The 26529-nt window shown below is 54.1% G+C and overlaps 2 protein-coding genes across 3 annotated transcripts in view; both read right to left on the reverse strand.

Annotated features, from left to right (window-relative positions):
* Window positions 1-2676: 2676 nt before the first annotated feature.
* Gaa (alpha glucosidase) lies at window positions 2677-20018 on the reverse strand. 2 transcript variants are annotated; one of them, XM_045159097.1, is made up of 20 exons: window positions 19960-20018; window positions 15987-16562; window positions 14535-14680; window positions 13157-13322; window positions 12970-13066; window positions 12563-12682; window positions 12367-12485; window positions 12137-12268; window positions 10395-10505; window positions 9680-9793; window positions 9515-9599; window positions 8884-9001; window positions 8342-8475; window positions 6520-6671; window positions 6175-6323; window positions 4613-4754; window positions 4190-4339; window positions 3727-3891; window positions 3354-3506; window positions 2677-3146 (listed from the first exon to the last, which is right to left on the reverse strand). In XM_045159097.1, exons 2-20 carry the CDS (start codon window positions 16551-16553, stop codon window positions 3087-3089), a joined length of 2880 nt encoding a protein of 959 aa, XP_045015032.1. In that variant the 5' UTR covers window positions 16554-16562; window positions 19960-20018; the 3' UTR covers window positions 2677-3086. The 2 variants fall into 2 exon arrangements, with proteins under 2 accessions (XP_045015032.1, XP_045015033.1); XM_045159098.1 differs by lacking the exon at window positions 19960-20018 and adding an exon at window positions 18204-18332.
* Window positions 20019-23860: 3842 nt separating this feature from the next.
* Ccdc40 (coiled-coil domain containing 40) overlaps window positions 23861-26529 on the reverse strand; it is a 63184-nt gene continuing 60515 nt past the window's right edge. The window contains exon 20 of the mRNA XM_045159564.1: window positions 23861-25093. Within this exon, the coding sequence (XP_045015499.1) occupies window positions 24845-25093 (249 nt within the window). The 3' untranslated portion in view covers window positions 23861-24844. The remainder of the gene's footprint in view (window positions 25094-26529) is intronic.

The following is a 26529-nucleotide window of genomic DNA, read 5'->3' on the forward strand; positions in this document are numbered from 1 at the left end:
TTATTTTAGATATTCGAGGTTTTTTGTGATTCCAAATGAATTTTTGGATTGTTTTTTCTATTTCCATGAAGAAAGCCTTTGGAATTTTGATAGGGATTGCATTAAATATGTAGATTGCTTTAGGTAAGATTGCCATTTTCACAATATTGATTCTTCCAATCCAGGAACAAGGGATGTTTCTCCACTTTCTAGTGTCTTCTGCAATTTCTCACTTGAGTGTTTTAAAGTTCTCATTGTATAGATTCTTTACTTCCTTGGTTAGGTTTATTTTTAAAAAAGATTAAATTCCATATAAATGACATTCTAAGAAATATGGCAGGCAGACTCTGGAGATGAGTTTGGGTGATGACAGAAGGCGGGACTCCTGGGTGCAATCTTGGCTTTACAGTCACAGATCTGTGTCAGAATAGGTCAAGTTGTACCTTTTTTTGGTTTTTCAAGGTAGGGTCTTGCCTCTAGCCCAGGCTGACCTGGAATTCACTCTACTCTCAGGGTGGCCTCAAACTTGTGGCTGTCCTCCTACCTCTGCCTCCTGAGTGAGTGCTAAGATTAAAGGTGTGCACCACCATGCCTAGCTTTTTGTTGGCTTGTGTTTTTGTTTTTTTTTTCTTCAAGGTAGGGTCTCACTCTAGCTCAGGCTGACCTGGAATTCATTATGGAGTCTCAGTCTCAGGGTGTCCTTGAACTCTCAGTGATCCTCCATGGCAGTCCTCCTACCTCTGCCCCGAGGAGTGCTGGGATTAAAGGCATGCGCCACCACACCCGCCTGGCTTTTTTTTTTTTTTCCAGATAGGGTCTCACTCTAGCCCAGGCTGACCTGGATTTCATGATGGAGTCTCAGGATGCGGGACTCCTGGGTGCAATCTTGGCTTTACAGTCACAGATCTGTGTCAGAATAGGTCAAGTTGTACCTTTTTTTGGTTTTTCAAGGTAGGGTCTTGCCTCTAGCCCAGGCTGACCTGGAATTCACTCTACTCTCAGGGTGGCCTCAAACTTGTGGCTGTCCTCCTACCTCTGCCTCCTGAGTGAGTGCTAAGATTAAAGGTGTGCACCACCATGCCTAGCTTTTTGTTGGCTTGTGTTTTTGTTTTTTTTTTCTTCAAGGTAGGGTCTCACTCTAGCTCAGGCTGACCTGGAATTCATTATGGAGTCTCAGTCTCAGGGTGTCCTTGAACTCTCAGTGATCCTCCATGGCAGTCCTCCTACCTCTGCCCCGAGGAGTGCTGGGATTAAAGGCATGCGCCACCACACCCGCCTGGCTTTTTTTTTTTTTTCCAGATAGGGTCTCACTCTAGCCCAGGCTGACCTGGATTTCATGATGGAGTCTCAGGATGGCCCCAAACTCACAGTGATCCTCCCTACTTCTGCCTCCCAAGTGCTAGGATTAAAGGTGTGCACCATCATGCCCGGCATTTTTTTTTTTTAAAGATTTACTTATTTATTTATTAGAGGGAGAGAGAGAGAGGGCCCCAAGCTACTGCAAACAAATTCCAGACACATGTGCCACCATGTGCATCTGGCTTACATGGGACCTGGAGAATTGAACTTGGGTCCTTAGGCTTCGCAGGCATGTACCTTAACCACTAAGCCATCTCCAGCCCCCTTGTTTTGTTTTTTTTTTCGAAGTAGTTTCACTCTGGTCCAGGCTGACCTGGTAATCACTATGTAATCTCAGGGTGGCCTTGAACTCACAGCGATCCTCCTACCTTGCCTCCCAAGTGCTGGGATTAAAGGTGTGCGCCACCATGCCCAGCAAGTTTACTCTTGTTCTTTCCTCCCAGTTGATGTGACAAGATGTGACAGACACTCATGCTGCCATGGTGACCCTTCCCCATGAAACTCTAAGCTGGAATAAATCCTTTCCTTCTGTAAGCTTCTGGTTGGTTGGTTTGTCCCAGTAGCCTCTGCCTCTGTCACCCCTCCTGTGGTGATGGCAGGGAAGCCCCTAATCACTTTGCTCTAGTCACCCAAGCACCTAACAAGATCTGGTTGCTGCCCTGTCCCTCTCTGCTCATGCTCACTGAAGCTTGCTTGAAGTGGCTCAGCAAAGCAGCTTGGATGGTGAAGGGCTCCGTTTGTTCTGTGAATGATGGATGATAGGGAGACAGGCACCAGGCCACCCAGTGTGTGGTTCCACAAGTCCCTGTGCTTTTGACTGACTCCTGGTTTTCTGGAGAGCACAGAGGTCCCAGTCAGGGCCACTGATCTTCAGTCCCACCCATTCTAATGACAGACAGGTGTCTGAACAATGGCCAGTTCCCCACAGTGATTTCTCCCGGCACCCCCCCACGCATGTAACAGCTTTTATTTCTCCAGGCTTTTCAGGGAGCCTGGGCCTGAATCTGCTCCTCCCCCACATGGGGGCAGCTATCTCTGTTCCGGCTGAGATCTTGGGCCCCATGAGAGGCTCCACCGGGTCCTGTCCTGGAAATGGCACATCTTATACATTCTGCCACCTTACAGATGGGGTGCAGGAGGTGAGGTGACATGGAGCTACTAAGTGGCGAGCAAGCAATATTGGGAACAGAGGGTGAAGTGGAGAAATGATGTGGGGGTGATATGAGGTGATAGGTGGAACAAGAAAAGAATGTGGGGTCATGGTTGTTAAGGGTGCTGAGAGAGGCAGGTCCTGGGACATTCCTGCCTTGACTTGAACCCCAGAACAGTGGACAGAAGCTGGTTACAAATGCCCTTTTTATTACAAGTAAGTGCACTTCACAGTAAGTTTTTCAAGTCCTACAAAGTCAGTGGCACCACCAGCCCAGTCTCTTTGTTGGGTCCCAGTGGCAGTGGCTGTAGGTGTGGTGGGACTTTGGTGCAGGCACAATGTCCCACCCCCAGCTCCACCTCCGGTGTCAGACTGCTGCTGTGGTTGACGCTGCCTCACATGGAGAAGGGCAAACCTCACTCTACCACACTGCAAACCTTCTTGTTCTCAAGGGCATCACCAAGCCCGAGAACAGTGGGATACGGGGAGACAAGCCCACAGGTGTGTCAGGAGACCAGGCCCCAGGAGCATCACCACCCACAAGGCCTGCACAAGGCTCTCCACTGGATGCCAACTCTGTAAACATGAGTGTGGCCTACTAGGACCAATCAATGCGAAACTGCTTCCCCATGGACAGGGAGACAGGAATGGCCAGGATCTGAAAGACAGAAAAACAGAATGCCAGATGGTTCCCCACCATGGCTAGGCCCTCTGGTGCCAGGAGAAAGGCGCCCACTTGTGAGTGTGAGTGGACGCACTGCATGCCTTCCTCCTGACAACGTACTAGGCCTCCACACCCCTCAGCACCCTCCTGTCCCCTCTCCCACTGGGATACGGGGCCCCCACCCCCAACTATGCCTCATACCTTGCTGTCAGGGCTGTAGGTGAAGTTGGAGATAGGGACGCCATTGGAGAGGACCTGGTTGGGGGCTGTGGCCACACCCAAGACGGTCACCTTCCTCAGCTGCAGGCTCTCCCCTTCCGTAGTCACGTGTGCCAACTCGTTCACAATGGTATTCTGAAGGGAAGAACGTGTGGGTTTCAGTGGATGATGGGCTGTGAGGCCACCAGAATGAGCCCCACCACAGCATCATGAGGGGCAGGGAAGGCCAACACCCTCAGACCCTGCATGACTGGCACAGAGCCCTGCTCAGGGATGGTGGCCACTGAGGGCCCTAGCCCCCTCACCGGATCACAACAGCCTCACCCCTTCAGTGTCCGTAGGCCCCAGGACTCACGTTCTTGGCTAGGAAGGTGATCTGTGTGTAGGCCCCATGCTCCAGCACTCCCAAGCTCTCCCCGTCATCCCAGAACAGCTCCCCATGGGCCTCACCACCTGCTGTCAGGGCCACTACCAGGGCCATGGGCTGCTTACGGGACTCCGTGGTTGTGAGGCCAGGGCCCTGGGAACGGGGAAGACATACGTCATGGTCCTGAACCTGGAGACCGCTGAGATGGGAAGGATCACGAGCCAGGCAGGCTGGACACCGGTGGTGACTGTCCCGACTAGGGCTGTAGGTAGACCTAAGCCTATCACTTTCGGTGTCCCACATGTGCCGGGGGCTGGGTCCCGACAGAACCTCTGATAAAGGACAGTGGGCTGTGCCACCTTCTCCCAGCTCCCTGGTCTCCTTTCTCTGGAGGACACCCCTACCAGGCTCCGCAGAGCCTTCCTTTCCCGGGCCCTGTAGTTGCAGATACCTGCAGGGGCACGATGTACCCTGCCCGCAGGTGGACGTTGATGCTGTCCAGTGGGGCCGGCAGCGTCACCCACTGCCCCTCACTGTGGATGGCAGAGCTGAGGGGCGCTGGAGGTGGAGGAGGGAGGCTGCCAAGGGCCTCCACAGGCACCTGGAAGAAAGTGTCACATCAGCAGGTTCCAGGCAGGCATGGCTTAACTCAGGCTCAGTGATGGCTGTGGGACCCTGACAGGTTACCCTCTCCAGCCTCGGAGTCCTCTGGGAATGGGTTACGGGGAGGAGGTGAGCTGCAGGGTACTGAGTCCCGGGTGCGGGAGGGCCCCGTATGCAGCTGGGACTGGTGCACAGCAGCATCTGTCACCCTGACAGGCCAGGAGGGCGTGGCGGCCGTTCTAGGCCGTGTCACCGAGGAACTAAAACTCACCGTCTGCAGGTTGTACCATGTGCCCGCGGGGAAGTAGCCAGTCACTTCAGTTTTCCCAGGCTCCAGCACGGGTGTGATGAGCAAGGGCTCCCCCCACAGGAGCTGGCGGTCCACTGCCCAGGTGTGGGGGTCCTCGGGGAACCTTCAGAGAGCAGACATGGGCATGTGGCTTGGTGACTGGGGCTCTGTGGTCAGGTCATAGGGAGGGCCAGAAAATTCTTGTCTCCGGGAAGCCCAGGGAACTAGAGGATCCGGGTTACACGTGGCCAGGCTGGGTCTAGCAACGAGGTCCATGCCAGAGCTCAGGACGACCCCCACTGCTCCACCTCCCGGTTTGGGCTCAGCTTCAGGGAGGCTGACCGGGCCAGCTGTGTGCTCATTGTTTCCTGATGACCACGACAGCAATGCCACCTGTCCCACTCAAAAAATGTTTCAGGGCTAGAGGGATGGCTTAGCAGTTAAAGCATTTGCCTACAAAGCCAAGGGACCCCGGTTCAATTCCCCAGGACCCCCGTAAACCAGATGCACAAGGTGGTGCATGTGTCTGGAGTTCATTTGCAGTGGCTGGAGGCCCTGGTGTGCCTAATTCTGTTTCAGTCTCTCTGACTCTCTCGAACAAATAAAACTTAAAAAGTTTCAACAACCAATTCTCTATCTCATAGTGAAAACTAGCCGTTATTATTATCGGTTTTTCAAGGTAGGGTCTCACTCTAGCACAGGCTGACCTAGAATTCACTATGTAGTCTCAGGGTAGCCTCAAACTTGTGGCGATCCTCCTACTTCTGCCTCCCAAGTGCTGGGATTAAAGGCGTGCGCCACCACGCCCAGCTACAACTAGCCATTATTAATGTCTGGCCTCTAGTGGTTTGGTTTTCTAAGATGGTCCTGTCTGTGAGGCCTGGGGCACGCCCTGTCCCTATTCTGGAGGCAGAGGCGGCTCTGGCTGTGAGGTGTGCTGGCAGGATTGGAGACACAATGCACCTTTAGACCTTTCAGATGACTTTTTGTGACCAGATTCGTATTTGTGGCGGGCACAGATGTGTCCACTTGCACTCCTGGATGGAGCATACGTGTGGAGAGAGCTCTTTCCCCAACACAGCCTTGCCAGCCCTGGTGATTCTCATTCTTGTGGGGCATTAAAATACCTCGGGTCAAACAAGTGGTGTCTCAGATTCCAAGCACATTTCTGGGAGTGAAGTCCGTGACAAGAGCAGCATAGAGGCATGTCACAACCACTTCCTCCGTAAAATCATCAAGAACAGGCCAACAGTCTCACACATGTGAGACAAGGGCTTCTGCTGTCCTCCTCCCCAAAGCCATCCCCAAGTGGATCGGTCACAACCATGTCCTCCAACAGCTGGTGAGCTCATCCGCATCCCCACTAGGAATGTTCTATACTCTGCACATCCTGGACCTGAGTGGTGGTCCAGGGCACCGTGGTCTCGCTCAGCTGCAACCCGCTTGGGTCACGGGAGCACAGCCTGTAGCAGGGACCTGGCATCAGCAGGTACCCACATCAGGGGCACATAGGGGCCATCACTCCCCCAACCCAGGTTACTCACTCTAGGAAGAGGGGCCGGGCCACCGTGTCCCCCCTGGTGTGGGCACCATGGAAGAGCGTGTAGAGAAAGGGCAGCAGGGCATAGCGCAGGGCAAAGGCCTTCCTCATGGCCTGCTGTGCCGGCTCGCTGAACCTGTATGGCTCCTGAGGCTGTGTGGGCAAAGTGAAAGAGGGGACACCTAGTCTCCTGGACTGTGGGTACCATAGGACATTCACGCAGAGCCCTGGAGCTCCAATGGCTACCCTGTGTGGCGGGGACAGCACACACTGGGCTCCTCCAGCAGGAATGGGATTGGCCAGGGCGTGTTCTCAGAGTCAGCGCCCCCCCCCGCTGCCCCCGCCCTACCAGGCTGTGCAGGTCGTTGTGGTTTCGCATGAACGGGTAGAAAGCCCCCAGCTGGGTCCAGCGCACGCACAGCTCCTCTGACGTGTTGCCCAGGAAGCCGCAAATGTCCGCCCCGACCAGGGGCACCCCCAGCAGGTTAAACTGCAGGATTTCTGGGAGAACACAGGCAGGCTATGAGAGCAGTGCCCACTTGGGCCAGAGAGCTAGACAGGCCTGCAGAGCAGGCAGGAGGTATGGACTCCTCCCAGTGCCTCTCGCCCCCCACCCTCTGGCCTCTGCGCCTTCCACCCGGGAAAAACAGCTGCTTCCTGACAGCAGGGACGGGCAGAGCAAAGCCGACCACAGTACGGATGGGCAATTCCCAGAAAGACACACCTGAGTTCTGACCCCCAGGACCTATGAATGTGACCTTAGGTGGTAATAAAGGTCTTTTTCCAAATGTAATAGCATTAAGATGAGGCCCTTAGGGTGGACCCTAATCCAGCATCACTGATGTCCTTGTAGCAGAAAAAAATTCTATTTGACTATGAAGCCTCATGGGTAGATCCAGGTCCTGCGAGGACCGAAGCTGAGCCGGGAGTCCAGGACACCACCAGCGGTCCCCAGGCTGCGGAGAAACACGGCCCCAGCCACGCCTGGACTGCAGACTGCGGCCTCCAGGCCGTGAGTGCGTGGGTTGCTGTCGTTTCGAGCCTCCAGCTTGTTCTCTTTGGCTGTGGCAACTACAGGGTACTAGCAGAGAGCCCAAGGTCGGGGGTCCCCCTCCCCCGATTGCTGGGGTGGCTGGGTTCAAGGTCCTTTTGTGTCACCTGCCACCAATGCTTGGTCACCCTCTGCTTTCCTCAAGGTCTCCCTTGGGGCTTGGGGTATATCCCTCTGCTGTTCCCACTGTTTGAAGGACAAGATCGGTGGGTGGCAGAGGCTGAACTTGCAGGTCTCCAGGCCTTGTGCCCACCTTCTATGGACCCATGAAGGGTCTCCTACCTACCTACCTGAGCCTGAAACACTTCCCTGAAGACACTGGCTACACATGACCATGTTTATGGACTTTGGCTGTCTGAGGAGAAAGGAACCAGGGAGCCGGTGGGCCAAGTGGGCCAGCCTGGGGTCCTGGGGGCTTCCCCGGGCCGAAACCGAGCCTGAAGCCCACACGAGCCATGTGCAGCAGCAGTCCTTACATGGGAAGTGAAGCCAGAGGCAGAGAGCGAAGGCCCAGCCCCACAGCTATAGCAGGCGGCTCCAAGACTGGCCCCTGGACTACCAGGCTTGTATGGGGTGACGGTAGAGGGGCCACGTCCTTCTGCTCAGGGCTCTGCTAGGTAGGACCCCCATGGCCCACCGGTGTGCAAACATATCCCACACAGAAGTGAGTCCATGCTCGTCGGAACATTTCAGAGCGGGAAGGGAAGGCTCTTCTCCACTACCCATGGCGTGTCCCAGCTCTCCTCATCCCCTAGCCCGTTCTCTAGGGCCCCTGAGCCATTTCTGGGACTGATGTGGGCCAATGGCATCAATAGCTGAGCTCAGACCTGGCTCTTTCTGCAGCTCAGGACGAGGGCAACTGTGATTCCATGAGCTTTTCAGGCAAGGCCCAGGGTAAACTGGTGACAGGGACACCAGGAAGAGAGGTGCCTCAGGTAAGCAGATATGCACAGGTATGTTGGAACCAGTGGGTCTCATAGCCCACACGACTCAGCGGTAGGTCCCCAAGCCATTGCTACAGCATCCCAAGTGCTGAGCCCAGACCCAGAGCCTCCCCACCCCCGCAGAGGGGCCGCACTGCCTTCCCAGCAGCCTGCTCCTGCTTCGACGGCGCCCTGACCTGGCACAGAGTAGGCAAGCTGCTCCCAGCTGCTCCATACATCCCCCGTCCAGTGGCCAGCGTATCGGCCATGGCCAGCGAACGTTGAACGGGAGATCACAAAGGGTCGTGCTCCTCGGGCCTTCACCAGGGCCCTGAGTGGAACAGGGAACAGTGTGGATCTGGGCTCATCTGGGAGAAGAAACTGACCGCAAGATGACAGGCAGAGGCGGGTGGGGGGAAGAGAGACCACTGCCAGAGTCACCGAGCTCACAGTGAGCCTTGCCCCAGGTGCCCTGGCACCATCTACAGATGAGGCACTGCCCTCAGCCTTACTGAGGATTCATGGGGTTCCCTAGGTGCTACCACCCACCTGGTCAACCCCCAGGATCACCTGGGTATGAAGTGGGGGAGAGGCCCAGTTCCAGGGTGGAATGGGAAGTGGCAGCCAGCTGTTCCCCGGTGGTCTGAGCACCTTCTTTCCCTCCTTCCCTTGGCCCGCTGGGAGCGGGCCGCACATGGGGCCGGCTGGCAAGGGCAGACTGTGTGGGGCACCAGCTTACCTGGTGGAGGCAATAGCTTCCGTCAGGCCGTACAGGTTGTGGAGGTTGTAGTGCGTGGAGAGGAACTGGTGGCTGGAGGCACAGATGGTGGCTGCCTGCAAGGTCCCACCAATCACCCCTAGGAGAGAGGAGGCTGGATTCCATGGTGCCCTCCTGTCCCCATGTCTTGGGGAGCCCCTTGCTCAGAATGCCCTCTTGTCAGTCTCCACCTGGGAGGGGCATGTTGAAGCTGGCTCCACTTCCCTGTTGGGCCTGGCACGATCCCTTGGCTCACAGCAGCCCCTTGGGGCTTGGGGTATGCTCCTCTGCCACCTCCACTAAGGACAGGACAAGTGGGTGCCAAAGACCAGCCTCTGCAAATCTCCAGCCCTCTTGCCCACCTTCTCTTGATCTGTGTCATGTCGCCTCCTTATCTTCCTGAGCCTGGATGCAGCCCTCCCCCAAGGCACTGGCTGTACATGTCCATCCGGATCTGTGTCTTTGTGTGTGTCACCCCAACATGGAACTCACTGCTGAGGTTCCCCTGCTACCTTCTGCCCGGCTGGCTGGTGCCCACTGGTTTGTGTCCCAGATTGCAGACGGGAGATCCCTGTTTCGGTCACTAAGTCCTGGGCAAGCGCATGAGGCTCACCAGGCACGTAAGGGGGGTTTTCCAGCTCGTTGTCGGGGCAGCCCTGCTCAGAGCCTCTTACGAAGTTTGATGGTTCATTCATGTCCTGAAAGAAAGGCCCAAGGTATAGAGTTGGGCTGGTCCCCAGCAGTCAGGGGGACATCTAGGAGTGGGGACCAAACTTACGATCCACATGCCATCAAAGGGCACCTGGGCGTGGAACTCAGCCACCATGTCCTGCCACCAGTCAAGGGTCTCAGGGTTGGTGAAGTCGGGGAAGGCAGTGGATCCTGGCCAAACCTGGACAACAAGAGCCCAGAGGGGACAGTTGACCCCAGGCAGACCCCGCACTGCAGCCCAGCCCTGCCTCAGAGCCACAGCTCTATGTTTCGCCATCTGGCAAACCTAGGCCTAGCCCCAGGGGACAGTGACCAGGTCCCTCCCCAAGGCCCTGCATAGGAAGTGCTTCAGCTCTGGGAGAGACGGAGAACCAGTCCCACATATCTAACCAGGGGCCAGATGGACCACAGACTCAGAGGGAGTTTAGACAACCTCATTGGAGCCCCCCATCCTAAGACCCAGACACAGGTCTGCCCCTTCCTCCAGGTGGGAGGCTCCCCCGTCTTGGTTCCGCCAACACCCAGAAGGCTGGTGCTCTAGGACTCTCTCAGGAGGCCTCCAGGGGCTGGGAACACCAGGGGGACCCAAAGTCTTCACAAAGGGTCTGCTGAGTTGCCTGGCTGGGCCCAGCCACCCATAAACCCTAAGGCCTCCTGACTGGGAAATCCCACACGTGTGTTCCTTGCCAGGAGTCACTGTCACTCCCAGCTGGGACTCACTTCACCTTCTCTGTTCCACTCTCCCCTCGACAGCCACAACCTGCATCCCTGCCCTACCCTACCTTTCCAATCAGCGGCTGCCCGGTTTCGTTGGTGATGAAAACCCCTCTCCGCAGACCCTCATCGTAGGGCCTGTAACTCCCAGCAGGGCCAGAGCTGCTGATGGCCGGGTCCTGGTGGGAAGAAGGGCAAGACCTTGGCACCAGCTCTCAGGAAAGGCAGACTGTGTGATGGCAGAAATATGTCCACTACACAAGTGTGGCATGCCTGGATGTGCCCTCTGCCAGCACGCACAGTCCACTAGGAAGGGACCAGCTGGCTGGAGGCAGATGTGCCTGGAATGCATGTTCTAGCTTGCTGCTGAGCTGCTCGGGTTTTCTATTTTTTTTTTTAATTATTTTATTTTATTTTATTTTATCCCAAGGTAGGGTCTTGCTCTAGCCCATGCTGACCTGGAATGCACTATGTAATCTCAGGTTGGCCTCAAACTCACTGTGATCCTCCTACATCTGCCTCCTGAGTGCTGGGATGAAAGGCATGTGCCACCATGCCTGGCTGTTTCTGCTTAAAAACAAAACTTAAAAAATTTATTTCAGGCTGGAGAGATGTCTTAGTGGTTAAGCGCTTGCCTATGAAGCCTAAGGACCCCAGTTTGAGGCATGATTCCCCAGGACCCACCTAAGCCAGACGCACAAGGGGGTGCATGCGTCTGCAGTTCATTTGCAGTGGCTGGGGGCCCTGGGGTGCCCATTCTCTCTCTCCCTCTGCCTCTTCCTCTGTCTCTCTCAAATAAATAAATAAATAAATAAATAAATAAATAAATAAATAAAATATTTAAAGAAAAAGAAAGTAGAAGGAGAGGATGGGCACACACACACACACACACACACACACACATGCTAATAAATTTAAAGGAAAGGTAAAGAAGAAGTGACAAGATCTGCGCTGGACCTGGTGGCACACGTCTATCACCCCAGCCCCTAGGGGCTGAGGCAGCAGGAGTTCAAGTTCAAGGTCTGCCTGTGCTACAAGTGGACCTTGTCTCTCAACAAAAGGAAAGGACCAGGGGAATGTCTCAGCAAACAAAGGTGATTGCTTGCAAAGCCTTCAGGCCCAGAACACACACTAAGCCGGGTGTACAAAATGTTGCACATGCCTGGGGTTTGTCTGCAACGGCAAGAGGCCACAGTACGCCCAACTCTTACTGTATTCCTCTCTCTCACACAAATATAATAAAAAAAGAGAGTGGGGATGTGGCTGTGTGGCTCAGTGGTAGAGTGCTTGCCTAGCATGTATGAGGCCCTGAATTCAATACCTGGCATTGTTTAAAAAAAAAAAAAAGTCTGCACCTGTCCTTGACTGTCCTCATGGTACAGTCTACTCAACATTAACCCTCCTGCAGCTGAATGGGTCACATGGTGGTGGCTATTTAAGTTTCATCTCCAGCTGTAGGGACAGGCCCCGCCGGCAAGTCTGCCATTGTCTTTCCTCAGCTGGCGAGGGAGAGGCGAAGCCAGAAGACCCCCGAGGCACCGATGGACACACAGGTCTCCATCCCTTCCCAGCACCGACCATGGCTTGCTCTCCCACCACCTTTGGCTTTAAGGCAGTTTACACCCCCCTACCCCCAAGAATCCAGAGTGAGACCCAGGTGTTCCCAGGAATCCTTAGCTGCATGTCCCTAGACAGCAAAGACTAAGCCTGGCACCTTCTAGACCCCCTTCAATATCAGACCGAGAACACGTTCCTGGTGACCGTGGCAGCACTGAGCCAGGCCCCTGGCGGAGACCCACGCTCCACTCACCACGATCATCACGTAGTGCCGCCCGCCCCGCTGGAGCTGGCGCACGGTGTCTGGGAAGTCCGCGAAGCCGTCCAGGTTGAAGGTGAAGTCCCGGCCGGCGTCCATGTAGTCCAGGTCGTTCCACTGCACGTCCTGCGTGGAGGGGCGGCGGCCGAGGCTGGGGATGGGGGCTGAACGCGCAGGCGCGGGCGTGGGGCCCCAGGAGCCCGGGAGCCCCGTCCTCCACTCACCAAGGGGAAGTGAGCCTTGGTCATGTTCTCCACCACCTGGCGGATGACAGCCGTGGAGGAGTAGCCCCAGCGGCAGAGGTGGAAGCCCAGGCCCCAGTAGGGTGGCATGAAGGGGTACCCTGCGGGTCAACAGCGCTGGTGAGCAGGCCGTGGAGGGAGGAGCAGGGTCAGGGACCAGGGCAGGAGCAGGCCCTACCCACGACATCCAGGTACTGCCGCACCACACTCTTGGGCTCTGGGCCCAAGAAGAGATACACATCCAGGATCCCGCCTGTTGACCTCCACGTGAGGGCTGGCCCGGGCTGCAAGGTCACATCTGGAGGGAAGCGGCTTCGGCTTGGTGACAAGTATTCCAGAGAGGGATCAGACCCCGGTCAAGAGAGTGCGGCTCTTCCCACAGGGAGCCCAGGAGAGGCCGGGGGCTTCGGTGTGGGGCAGAAGGACATGGAACAGCTGGGACTCAGGAGCCACCCGCCATGGGTACTGAGAGAGAGGCTGCTCGTTGCTCAGGTGGGGACCCTTGGGGACCCCAGGTCTGGGGCAGGCAGCGCCTCAGGCTGGCCCACTGAGGAGATACTGAGGGGCTCTGGCCTGGGGACGTACCCATGGCGTTGCTGTTTAGCAGGAAGACACCATGAGCCAAGCCGCCATCCTCCAGTGCTAGGTAGAAAGGGTGTGACCCGTAGAGGTTGGCTCCGGGCTGGGATGGGCGGGAGATAGGACCTTAGCACTCCGGACCCCACCTTCACATTCCCACCCAACACCCCACCCCACCCCACCCTACCCTTACCGTAGGCGCCAGGTCACGGTTCCAGAGGGTGACGCGGCTCCAGCTGGTGCTGAGCATCAGGGGGCTGAGGTGCTCCGCAAGGCCTGTGATGTACTGGGAGGGCAGCGAGGTGGACAGCTGCAGGAACTGGTCAGCAAAGAACAGGGGGGCCACGGTCGTATTCAGCCTGTGGAGAAAGACCAGGCTCCCTGGCACCCCAGGCTGCACACACCTGGGTTGGACCCTTCAGAGGGCAGGACTGAGGAGGACGGGACAGCAGCCGCAGGACCCAGCAGCCCTCAGCACCTGTAAGCAGCCGAAGAGCCCCGACAGGCATACCCAGAGGGGCTGTATTCTTGTCACCTCAGATGGACAAAGGATACAGTGATGTCAACCCACGGACCTGCCAGGGGACAGGACCCCTGGAGAACACAAGGCACAGAGGCTGGCCGCAGGGGCCTGGGCTCTGTTCTCTAGCTGGGCTTGTGTCCTTATCAGTATACTGGGGGCAGAGAAAGCAACTCCTTTAGAGTGCTGGAGGTAAAATACTAATGAGTGTCTGGTGCACATTAATTGATATGAATTTGACAACTAAAAACATGGCCAGGGCCGGGCGTGGTGGCACACGCCTTTAATTCTAGCACTCGGGAGGCAGAGGTAGGAGGATTGCCGTGAATTGGAGGCCACCCTGAGACTATAGTAAATTCCAGGTCAACCTGGACCAGCCTGAGACTCTACCTCAAAAAACTAAAAAAAACAACAATAACAAAACTCCAAAAATTTGGGGCTGGAGGGATTGCTTAGTGGTTAAGGCATTTGCCTGCAAAGCCCAGGACCCACGTTAGCCAGATGCACAAGGGGGCGCATGTGTCTGGAGTTTGTTTTCAGTGGCCAGAGGCCCTGGTGCGCCTATTCTCTCTCTCTCTTTCGAGTAAATAAATAAATGTAAAAAAAAAAAAAAAAAAAACAGCAAGGTAGGTGTATGTCATCAAGGACAGGACCAGGGTCTTTCCCTCAGCACTGCTGGCACTGGCATGGGTCATCCCTTGTGGTACATCACCCTGGATACTGCCAGGGGCACCACTACCATGGCATCAAAAGCATCTCTGGACACTGCCATGTGGCTTCTGGGGGATATTGGCCCATGTTGGGAAGCCTTGGCCTATGCAGCCAGGGAGGGGGACCTCTGAGATCCTATGAGGGGCAAGTGCTCCAGGTAGGCCTTGGTGCATGTGTTCTCAGTGATCCAGGAACATCCAGGAAGGAGGACTGTCATAGGTCAGAGTTGACAGCGGAGCCAGGGACAAGGCTGGCCAATCCACAGTAGGTCTGTGACCTCAGCGGTTACCATGTTTCTGCCCACCCAGGGTGGGAGTACGAGACCCAAGCACGCACTTACAGCACCCGGCCATCTAGCTTCCGGCGCACAACCACCCCAAAGGGATCCTCTGAGAACTCCACGCTATAGAGTGGGGACGGCACTCGGCTCTGGACACTCGGGGTCTCCAAGGGCACCTCATAGCGCTTGTTAGCAGGATCTTTGATCTGGATGAGGAGAAGGTTGCATGTGAGGCCCTTCATGGGCTGGGGTGCCTGCCACCCCACAGTCCCCTCACTTCCCTCAGGAGGCACTGGCTCAAGACACACAGCCGGACCTCAAGACGGGTGGTCAGTTCAGGTCCCAGTGTGGGGGTGCACTTTGTGTAAACATGGGCAGTTTATTCAGCCTCCCTTTGGGCTTCAGTTTCCTCAACTATATAACTAGGGGAAAGAGACCTCCTTGAGCTTGCCAGGTCAAATACAGAACACACAGTAAACTTGGAACGTCAGATAAACAGTAAATGAGGGGCTGCAGAGATGGCTTAGCGGTTAAGTGCTTGCCTGTGAAGCCTAGGGACCCTGGTTCGAGGCTCGGTTCCCCAGGTCCCACGTTAGCCAGATGCACAAGGGGGCGCACGTGTCTGGAGTTCGTTTGCAGAGGCTGGAAGCCCTGGCGCGCCCATTCTCTCTCTCTCCCTCTCTGTCTTTCTCTCTGTGTCTGTCGCTCTCAAATAAATAAATAAATAAAATATTATTTAAAAAAACAGTAAATGAGGTTTTTGTGTGTGTGTTTTCTTGTTGTTTTTGAGACAGGGTCTCACTATGTGGCCCAGGCTGGCCTCTTAACAACAGTCCTCCTGCCTCAGACTCCCAAGTGACTTATAATGTGAGCACCAGGTCCAGATTTTATTTCTTCCTCTTCCCCTAGCGCTAGGGATCAAAGGCAGGACCTTACGCATGCCAGGCAAGTGCTCTCCTCATAGGTTTTTGTTGTTGTTGTTTTGTTTTTCGGAGGTAGGGTCACGCTCTAGCCCAGCCTAACCTGGAATCCACTATATAGTCTCACAGGGCGGCCTCACCACCATGTCCAGCTTCTATTCCTATATGCAGTATCCTTACACGCAGATCACGATTCACCTCTGCAAAGATAGGGTGCTGCCAGACTCTGTCGAGGGGGAAGCAGGGAAGAGGACAGATACCGATCCTTGCTGTCGGCTGTGCTCAGTCCTGGACCCCACTGCCTGGACCATTCCTTCATGGACTCTTAAAGGACAGTTGAGACATCACCTCCTGGGAGAGGCCTGACCCTCACCCGTGTCCTGTACCCTGCCCTGTCACCACACAAGTCCTCTCTGCTCCATAGAGCCACTCTGCACACAGTGGGGCTTCTAGTAGGGAAGCCCAATAGTCCTGGGGAGAAGCGCGCGTCACGTATATAATAGTCCTGGGGAGAAGCGCACACCCGTCCCCAGGTGACCCTTCTGTCTGCATGGGCCACTCTCTGTCTGGGACCCTCCCTGCTCACACCCACCGTGACGTGGAGGCGGCTCTCCGTCTCCATGGCCACGTCCAGCCGCAGCGTCAGTACATCCTTGGGGAAGAAGGTGGCGGTGGTTCTTGTTAGGGTGGCCGTGTAGCCTGTTTCCGAGGAGCTCAAGTTCTCTAGCCGGTAGCTGGGATATCCGGGTGGGAAGAAACACCAGGGCTGCCCTGTCAGGGGGCCCTGCGTTCCCTGCCTGGCTGGGATGTAGCAGCAGCCCCGGGCCTCACACTGCTCCTGGGTGATGGCCTTGTCTGGGGCACAGTCAAAGCGGCTGCTGGGGGGGACGTCACACGGCCTGGGCCACTCTGTGCGCTCCTGGCTGAGCCGAGGCTCTGGCTCCCTGGCTCTCTGAGAGTGGGTGCTGGGTGTCTCCAAGCTTTCAAGGGGAGCGTGCAGCTCTCGTGGGACCAGAGCTAGGTCATGGAGCAGGAAGTGTCCCAGGAAGGCAGCAATGGCCAAGGAAATGAGGGCGCAGATCCCCACCAGAGGACGGAAGCAGGACGGCCACCTCACATTCATGGTGGAGGCCTTTGTGCCTGGGGCAGTGCAGGTCATCCTGGAGGCCTGCAGAGAGAAGGAGTAGGTCTCAATGGGGGTTGGGGGGCCTCCTTGATGCATGCAGACGTTCTCAGTACCAGGAGGTGGAGGAAGAAGGCCAGAAGTTCTCCCTCCAGAGCAATGGCCAGGAAAAGCCCAAAGCCAGGGGCATGGGAGGATGGAGGACTCCTCAGAGGTGGAAGGGGTGCTGCAGACGCAGGGCCCCGAGGCACTGTGCAAACAGACACAGGTGGGAAGGCAAAAGGGAAACGACAGAAATGTCGAGGACTGCAGAATACCCCCCATCACGAAGTTCTCTCAAAGGTCTCACATGAAATTCATTTAAAATGTACATGGGGCTGGGTGTGGTGGTACACACCCAAAGGCTGAGGTAGGCTTGCTATGAGTTCAAGGCCAGCCTGGGCCAGAGACCCTACCTCAAAAAACAAAAACAAAAACAAAACAAAACAAAACAAAAAGATGGTGATGACCTAAGGTTTAATATCTGCTGGTAAGACCAAGAGACTATGCGACCTTCTTTCTGCGGCTCTGTGTGTTCTTTTGTGTGTGGGTAGGAGGGTGCGTGTTATGTGTATAGCTATGCATGCGTGTGGAGGCCAAAGGATAACCTGGCACCATGCACTTGATATTTTTTTGGTTTACAAGGTAGGGTCTCACTCTAGCCCAGGTTGACCTGGAATTCACTATGTAGTCTCAGGGTGGCCTCGAACTCACAGCGATCCTCCTACCTCTGCCTCCCGAATGCTGGGAGTAAAGGTGTGCACCTCCATACCCAGCTTAATTTTTTTTTTTTTTTTTTGGTGACAGGCACTCTTATGGTCTGAACTTGCCAAGTAGGCTATCCTGGCTGGCCAGCCCTGGGATTACAGCTGCATGTCACCCTGCCTGACATTTTCCATGGGTTCTGGGGATGGAACTCAGGTCCTCGTACTTGTGAAACAAGCACTTTACCTGCTGAGCCATTTCCCCAACCCTGTGTGTCCTAAATATTGTGTCAATACCTAATGTGAAACCTGTTGTGGTGGCTCATGTCTATAATACCAGCATTTGGGAGGCTGAAGCAGGAGGATTAACATGAGTTTTAGGCCAGCTTGAACTGCAGAGTCTCAGAATTAGTAAAACCAAACAAAAATACTGGGTGAGGCTGGATCCTCTGAGCAACAGCTCACACCAGTATGGGAAGTGTGTGTCAGGACTCTATCAGGAACTCATCTGTGAGACAGAAAAGGGGACAGGCACACTGGGAAGCCACCACATCCATGCAAGTCTGACCCCAAGGGCAGGAGGAAGAAGGGGGTTGGGTTGAAGAGCCCCAGCAGCAAGGCAATGGGGTTCTTGAGCCTATCTGGTCACCACAGGGGTGGGAGCCTCCCGGGAATGAGGTCCTGGCAGAAGCAATAATGACTTTAGAATGTGTGTGGTGACAGGGCTCCTGGGCACAGTGGGAGGTCTGAGAGGTTCTCATGGCCTCCAGACACCCTTATGTTGGGAAAAAGTTATTCACCAGCACAGGTGGATGTGGTCCCCCAAGGGGACCAGACCTGGTCACAGATTGCTACCAGTATAAGTTTGGGAGTTTCTATGAACCCCTTGTCAAATTTAGTTCACTAAAATATCACACAGAATTCAGAAAAGAGCTGCACTTACATTCACTGGTCTTTAAAAAGCTGTGACAGGGGAGCTGGAGAGATGGCTTGGCAGTGAAGGCACTTGCCTGCAGAGCCTAACAACCAGCATTCAGTTCTCCAGTATCCACATAAAGCCCAAGGCTCCAAGTGGCACTTGCATCTGTATAATGGAAAAGAAGCTGAAAGCCGGACCGATGCCCTAAGTCCCTGTGAGAGCTAACTGCTGAGGAGCTGGACAGCAGCTGTCAGCAGCTGAAGGAATCCCAAAGAGAGAACTGTCTAAGGGGGGACCCAAAGGGGCGATAAGAGGGAAGGACAGTTTTGACTAAAATAGAGTAAAATAGAGCTCATGGTTAGGGCGACCCGACTGCATGATTTATATGTATGTTGATTCATATGTATGTCTTGAAAAATTGCTTTGAATCATACAGACTGCACAAGCTAACGGTCACATCCTGCTTCTGCAAACCAGCTGCCCGCTTGCTCGCCCGCCCCCTCCCCTCAGCATGAACGCTATAAAAGGAAAGTTAAATCTCAGCTTAACACCGAAGTCACTTTGGGGAGTGATCCTAACTTTGGTCCCTGGAAAATAAGCTATACTTTCACTCATGCTGGTGTTGGAATGATCTCTTTAGAGAACTTTCGCAACTTCTGGGGTGCGTTTGCAGTGGCTGTAGGCCCTGGTGCGCCCATTCTCTCTGTCTCTCTTCTCTCTGCTTGCAAATAATTTTTTTTTTTAAAGCTCTAACAGGAAGAGCCCAATGGAAGAAATAGGTTGGGCAAGGTTTGGCACATGATTACTTGTTACTTTGGAGACAGAGTACTCCGCAACCCAGGCTTGCCTTGAACTTAATAGAGAGGCAAGAATAGAATGGATTTGGATCGCTGTTTCTCCTGCCTCCACCTCCCAAGGGCTGGGGTTACAGGCTTGTACCACCACACTCAGCTCTGTTTACCGAAGCTCCCTCGCTAGACAGAGGGATCTATCTGACTTGTGACTGACCTCCAGCCCTTCTGAGGGGGCGGGGGTGGGTGAGGCTGACATTTGCAACCCTCCAATCATGCGTCGGTCTTTCTGATGGCCAGTGGCTATCCTGAAGCTAAGAGGGGCCCTAGCCACCAGCCCGTCCTTAGCAAAGAAGAGGCAGTCAGGAATGGCATCAGGAACAGTCACGAAGACCCAGTATTCACTTGGTTCTGTACTGCAGGGTCCCAGCTCAGCCAGGCCCTCCCAGACACGTGACACGTTGTGATCACCGCCCCTAGCCAGGGACACTGGTGGGATCGGAGGGAATCTGCATCTTTCAGGAGCCTCGGAGGAGGCCCAGGGCGGACGGAGCCACACTCGGCTTAGAGGAACCGGGACCAGGCAGCGCTCCACAGTTCTGAGTAACTCGGGGAAGAACTGCAGCGGACTGGCAGCCCCAAGTTCCGCTGTTTGTTAAGCAAGTGGCAGCGCCAACAGGCACAGGGCGGCTCTGAACCCCAGCTTGTGAAACCCCCGGGGCATGCCAGGGTTCTCGGCCTCTCTGTGCCTCAGTTCCCCCCTGCGAGAAAAGGCATGCACAAAGCCTCCGCTCTCGAGCACTGCGGGGCTGGGTAGGGATCCGTGACCTTCCGGGGTGCCTGTCGGTGTTATTGGGGTCACAGGGAGGGGGGGGCCTCCCTGCTCAATTGCCCCGATCAGGAAGGCGCTGACCCCCTGGCCGCGGGCTGATGGAGATGGACCCGCAGCCGGCTCTCGGGCCCTCACCGCACCTGCGCGCCCCGCTCACCTGCGCGCGCGCTCCACCGCACAGACCCCCGCAGAGCACGGCGGGTCCCGTGGCCGGGGCGGGGCTGCGGACCACGTGACGCGACAGCCCGCGCAGGCGCGCGTTCGCGCTGCTCCCCCTAGTGGCGGCGCGGGCCGGCGCAGGCAGGCGTGTGGGTCCGTGCCCCGCCTGTGGCTGCTGTGTCTTTGGGGCCTGGTGACAATGTCCTGGCTCTGGTCTCATGCCCGTGGCTAATAAGATTGGGTTACAGTTGGCTAAGGCACAGTCAGGGCCAGCATCGGCTGAATGAGAGAGTTTTTTAAAAAAATTATTTTGTTATTTAATGGACAGAGAAAGAGGGAGAAAGAGAGGGAGAGAGAATGGGCAAGCCAGGGCTCCAGCCACTGCAAGTGAACTCCAGATACACATGCCCCCTTATGTCTCTGGCTTACGAGGCACCTGGGGAATTGAACCTGGGTCCTTTGACTTTGCAGACAAATGCCTTAACTGCTAAGCCATCCCTCCAGCACTGAATGAGAGAGTTTTAAAACCAGTCCCTGGGATCAGCCAAGGTCCTAGCTTGCAGAGTCTGTGGACTGGGGATCAGTACCCCAGCATCCATGTAAACCTGGGCGCAAAAGGCAATGTGGCACATGCGTCTGGTGTTCATTTGCAGCAAAAGCCCTGGGTACACCCACACATGCCACACATACAGACATGTACAAATAATTAAGGAAGAAAAATCAGCCCCCATCTGGAAGTTTACCCACAGGATATGAAAAATGACAAGTCAGAAAGCCAGTGATAGGGATATCATCAACTGTTTCATAAAGTGAGAAAATGCTTATATTAAGATGAGTCAGGGGGCTGGAGAGATGGCTCAGTGGTTAAAGGCACTGGCTAGCAAATCTGTAGGCCAGATGCATGGCACAGGCCTCATTTGCAAAGGCAAAAGGACTTGGCACACAATAATTTATCTCTCTCAAATAAAAAATTTTTTTTCTTGAAAATATGAGTCATGGGCTGGAGAGATGGCTTAGCAGTTAAGGCGCTTGCCTGCGGAGCCCAAGGACTCATGTTCAACTCTCCAGGTCTCAAGTAAGCCAGACGCACAAAGTGACCCAAGTGCGGAAGGTCTCACATGCGCACAAGGTGGCGCTCACATCTGGAGTTTTATTGCAGTGGCTGGAGGCCCTGGCCGACCAATTCTGTCTCAGTCTTGCTCTTTGGGCTTGCTTCAAAAAAAAAAAAAAAAAAATTGAAAAACAAAACATGAGTCAGCTGGGCACATAATTCCAGCACTCAGAAGTTGGAGGGAGGATTGTGAATTCAAGGCCAGCCTGTGTTACATGGTGAGACCCTGTCTCAAGAAAACAAAGGCAGCCGGGCATGGTGGCACACGCCTTTAATCCCAGCACTGGGGAGGCAGAGGTAGGAGGATCACAGTGAGTTTGAGGCCACCCTGAGGCTACATAATGAATTCCAGGTCAGCCTGGGCTAGAGTGAAACCCTGCCTCAAAAACCAAAAACAAGGGCTGGAGAGATGGTTTAGCAGTTAAGCGCTTGCCTGTGAAGCCTAAGGACCCCGGTTCAAGGCTCGACTCCCCAGGACCCAAGTTAGCCAGATGCACAAGGGGCCGCACGCGTCTGGAGTTCGTTTGCAGCGGCTGTAGGCCCTGGTGTGCCCATTCTCTCTTTCTCTCTGCCTCTTTGTCTGTCGCTCTCAAATAAATAAATAAAAATTAAAAAAAAAAGAAAGGCCTGCTCTTTAAAAAAAAAAAAACAAAAAAAAACAAACAAACAACAACAACAACAACAAAAAAACAGTGAAGGCTGTAGCTGTGCCTCAGTGGTAGAGCATGTGCTGAGCATGTGCCTAGCATGTGCAAGGACCTGGTTCCATGCCCAGCATTATAATGGCCCTGGCAGGAGAAGAGACAATGGAGACACGTGTGCCCCTCCCTTCAGCTGACAGGCTGTTGAAACAATGGACCTCTAACAATTAAAATTTCCCCGGGAGGAAAGGGCTGAAGCCCCTGTTCCCGCCAGAGTCAGTGCTTGTCTCCCAGGAGATTTCACACAGTGGCTGGAGGCCCTGGCATGCGCCCATTCTCTCCCTCTTTCTCTCCCTCTTTCTCTGTCAAATAAAATAAATAAAAATAAAATAGTTAAAAAAATTAAAAGACAAGTTGGAATATCTATGACAGAGGAATTGGACTTTATTGGAGGAGAGTCTACACAGGGACACACAGGGACACTTCACATCTCAGCAGCGGAGACTCTGGAAATGTTAAGTGCTTGCCCAGCATGGGGAGGGGAAGGAGGGCTATGTTCAAGGAGAAGGTCAAGAGAGAAGCAGTAGTAAATGTGAAGGAAGCAAACTTCTTGGAACTTCTTTCTTCCAAGATAGCCAGTCAGGTATCCTGGGGTTATCAAAATAGCAGGGGGGGGGGCGGGGGTGGTGGTTGGGGGAAGTCCCCTACAGACTTCTTGGATCAACAGAAGTAGAGAGATTTTCTAACTCCTTCACTGACACCTCGCTTGATCATCTTGCATTGCACACTGAAGCCCAAACAATGATGATCAATGTGGATGGACGGGACCACACCTTGACCAGGACTGCTTAGTTATGCATACCTCTTTTTAAAAAAATTTTTGCTTATTTTAATTTTTTTATTTATTGGAGAGTGACAGAGAGAGAGAGAGAGAAAGAGAGAGAGAGAGCGCGCGTGCACCAGGGCCTCCAGCCACTGCAAATGAACTCTAATACATGCATCACCTTGTGCATCTGGCTCACGTGGGTACTAGGGAATAGAGCCTCGAACTGGGGTCATTAGGCCTCACAGGCAAGCGCTTAACTGCTAAGCCATCTCTCCAGCCTGCATACCTCTTTTTAACAAAATTGTTATTCGTTTATTTGAGAGAAAGAGAGACAGGGCTGGAGAGATGGCTTAGCGGTTAAGCGCTTGCCTGTGAAGCCTAAGGACCCCGGTTCGAGGCTCGGTTCCCCAGATCCCACGTTAGCCAGATGCACAAGGGGGCGCACGCGTCTGGAGTTCGTTTGCAGAGGCTGGAAGCCCTGGCGCGTCCATTCTCTCTCTCTCCCTCTATCTGTCTTTCTCTCTGTGTCTGTCGCTCTCAAATTTAAAAAAAAAAAAAAAAAAGAAAGAAAGAGAGAGAGAGAGAGAGAGAGAGAGAATGGGCATGCCAGGGCCTCCAGCCACTGCAAACGAACTCCAAATACATGTACCACCTTGTGCATCTTGCTTATGTGGGTCCTGGGGAATTGAATGTAGGTCCTTTGGCTTATATAAACTGCTGAGCCATTCCTCCAGCCCTATGCATACTTCTTCATACTTCTTGCCCTCTATTTAAACCTAACCCTCATGTCAGTACCCCAGAACAGACTTGGCGTCACTGAATCCTTTGTTCCTCTTCCCAATGTGGTCACACTGAATAAATCTTCCTTTTTTTTTTTTTTTTTTACTATTATTTGTCTTTTTTTAATTTTCATTTTTTGAGATAGGATCTCACATTAGCCCAGGCTAACCTGGAACTCACTATGGAGTCTCAGGGATTAAAGGCGTGCGCCACCACGCCTGGCTTGTCTCTTTAAAAAATTATTTGTTAGCCAGGCGTGGTGGCGCACGCCTTTAATTCCAGCACTCGGGAGGCAGAGGTAGGAGGATTGCCATGAGTTCGAGGCCACCCTGAGACTCCATAGTGAATTCCAGGCCAGCCTAGGCTAGAGTGAGACCCTACCTCGAAAAACCAAAAACAAACAAAAAATTATTTGTTTATTTGAGGGTGGGGGGGCAGATAGAGAAAGAGACAGAATGGGTGCGCCAGGGCCTCCAGCCACTGCAAACGAACTCCAGATGCGTGTGTCACCTTGTACATCTGGCTTATGTGGGTACTGCGGAATCAAACTGCATCCTTAGGCTTCAGAGGCAAGCACCTTAACTGCGGAGCCCTCTCTCCAGCCCTTACTTGTCTCTTTAATTGGCACATTGGGGTTGAGTGGCTGAGTTTAGCATGTTGGGACTGCCAGAGCCCAGGATCTGACCCTAAAAGCTCCAGTAACGGTATAAAACAAAAACAAACAAACAGAAACCCTCCAGGCATGCAAACATTTCGCCAGACATTACAAACCCTGAATTCATTCCACAACCTCCACTTGCCAGATGGGATGGAGTGGATATAGAGCAAGCTGAGGCCAGTGGATGCGTGGGGCTGGGGCCGAGCTCTCCCTGCCTGTCAGGTTTGTGATTCGGCAGTGTTTCAGAACAAGCGTGTCTCGCTCCCTCAGTCAGAAGCAGGTCTTAATTTTTTTTTTTTTATTTTTCCTCTATGAAGTTTGAAATTGAAATTACTTCGTAGGACATTTCCCATTTCAACTGCAGAGAGGTGATAAGGCAATGAGGCTCAGGAATCCAGGGTGTGTGTGGGGTCAGCAGGGTGCATCCCGGTGAAGACTGATGAGCGAGGTCAGAGGCCAGTAGAAACAGGACAAGCACCCGCTTACTTAAGTGGTTGCATCCCTGGTGATCGCCTCGCTTGGGACTCTAGAGGCCCCCGGCTTCTTCCTTAGTTCTGGTGGGGTCTGAGGGCCTGCCCCAGGACAGGGTATGGGCATGGGCAGATCGTGGAGCCGTCGCCCCAGTAGTGAGGGCCACCGGGGCATGGGTTTGCATGTACGGGTCTCCCCAGAGAGCAAAAGGCAGGCTCACCAAAGCCGACCGGAAACGCTGCCTTCGCTTGGTGTACTAGTAAGTGGCTGGGATGTATTTGCAACGGGGCTGGTCTGTCCGTGTCTCCTCAGCAGTGATGCCAGTGGGGGCTTTCGGGAACACGGGACTTGAAGTCTCCCATGGTCACAGACCCGGGCTTGTGGCACAGGTGCTGTCTAGGAGGGCTCCGGGGACTCCAGCTTGCTGGCGATCTTCTGTCTCACCTTGTGAAGGGCCTCCTGGAACTGGGGGTACTCCTCCTGAACCTGCGCCAGCGTGCTGTTGATCCGGGTTAACCGGTCTTCCAGGCGTTTGAGCTCCACCAGCAGGGACTGTTCGTTGCGGAAGAGGTACAGATACCTCCCCTTTGTCACCGCCTGCATGTGCTTGGCTCGTGTCTGCAGCGTTATGATCTCTGAAAGGTTCTGGGTGGGAAAGAGACCGGGCGTCACCTCACAAGTCAAGAGAGTTCCTGCCTGTGTTGGAGAGGTGGAGGGAAGAAGGAGTAGAAGAAGTAGGAGAAGAGAGAGAGAGAGAGAGAGAGAGAGAGAGAGAGAGAGAGAGAGAGAGAGAGAGACGGAGAGAGGGAGAAAGGTAGAATCTCCAGACCAGAAGGAAGGGGCCTGTGGGCAGGCTGGGAGCCTTGCGCATCCATAGGGGAGGTGGTTTGCTACTGTGTGTCAGGCCTGAGGCTCAGCTTCTTCCTGCCTTGGTTGACTATGGAAACCTTGCCATCACCTGTAGATTTGAACCCCAGCTAGTGCAGCAGACACTTCCCCAGCATTGAGCAGCCACCCTTGTGTGTCATGCTCCTGAAGTCCTCTACCCCTCATGGTCCCAGGGCCAGGGGACCCTGCTGATCCTGAATCCCCTCCACTGTCCCCATCCCTATAAGGAAGTCCCAAGATCAGAATGGTGTCCCTCCCAGGGCTTCCTGCAGTCTAGGGTGGGGAAGACACCCTCTGACAGGGTGAGCTCTTCCCTCGCCTCCTTCTGGTCTTGGTTCAAATGTGTCTTTTGCAAAATTGTTGTTTATTTATATATATATATATTTTAGGGAGAGGGAGAGGGAGAGAGAGAGAATTGGCATGCCAGGGCCTCAGCCACTGTAGTCGAATGCCAGATGCTTGAGCCACCTAGTGCGCATGTACGACCTTGTGCTTGCGTCACCTTTGTGTGTCTGGCTTATGTGGGACCTGGAGAGTAGAATATGGACCCTTAGGCTTCGGAGGCGAGCGCCTTAACTGCTGAGCCATCTCTCCAGCCCCCAGTTGTCTTTTCCATGTGTCCCTCCTGGATCACCCCACTCAAAATCTCAGCCCCACGTTCCACCCTGACAGCATTTCTCTACTCCAAAGAATTGTCAAGTGCCCAACACACACTGTCCTTTCCCTAATTTCTGCTTCTCGTTTTCTGTGCTCTTGCCCTCAGAATGCGACCTGAAGGGCAGCTAGGATTTCTGTCTCTTTCTATTCTGTTGCCCAGCATCCAGAGAGCTGCCTGGCCCTGTAATAGATAGCGATGAATATTTATTGAGTGTGGTGGTTTAAATTAGCTGTCCCCCATAAACTCATGTGTTCTAAATGCTTTGTCCCCAGCTGGTGGCAATTTTGGAAGTGAAGCCTTGCTGGAAGAGGCGTGGAGTTGGAGGCAGGCTTAGGGGTGTCATAGCAGCTTCCCCTTGCCGGTGTTCAACAGACTCTCCTGGGGATGTTTTCCGCCTGCTGTGACAGAGGCGATGGCCAGCCTCTGCTCACGCCATGCATTTTCCTACCATCTTGGAGCTTCTCCATCAGACTTTAAGACAAAATAAAAAAAACTTGCCTCCTGGGCTGGAGAGGTGGCTTAGCAGTTCAGGCAC

This window comes from Jaculus jaculus, chromosome 9, assembly GCF_020740685.1.
Source record: "Jaculus jaculus isolate mJacJac1 chromosome 9, mJacJac1.mat.Y.cur, whole genome shotgun sequence".
Lineage (NCBI taxonomy): Eukaryota > Metazoa > Chordata > Mammalia > Rodentia > Dipodidae > Jaculus > Jaculus jaculus.

What these genes read in the sequence shown, in the direction of transcription:
- Gaa (XM_045159097.1), bottom strand. Translation starts at nt 16,553, where the DNA reads ATGACCTGCACTGCCCCAGGCACAAAGGCCTCCACCATGAATGTGAGG. An exon ending in GCTAAACAGCAACGCCATGG is followed by an intron (nt 12,683 to 12,969) that starts GTACGTCCCCAG and finishes GCTTCCCTCCAG; the next exon opens with ATGTGACCTTGCAGCCCGGG. An exon ending in GCCCGGCCCCTCTTCCTAGA is followed by an intron (nt 4,755 to 6,174) that starts GTGAGTAACCTG and finishes TGCTCTCTGAAG; the next exon opens with GTTCCCCGAGGACCCCCACA.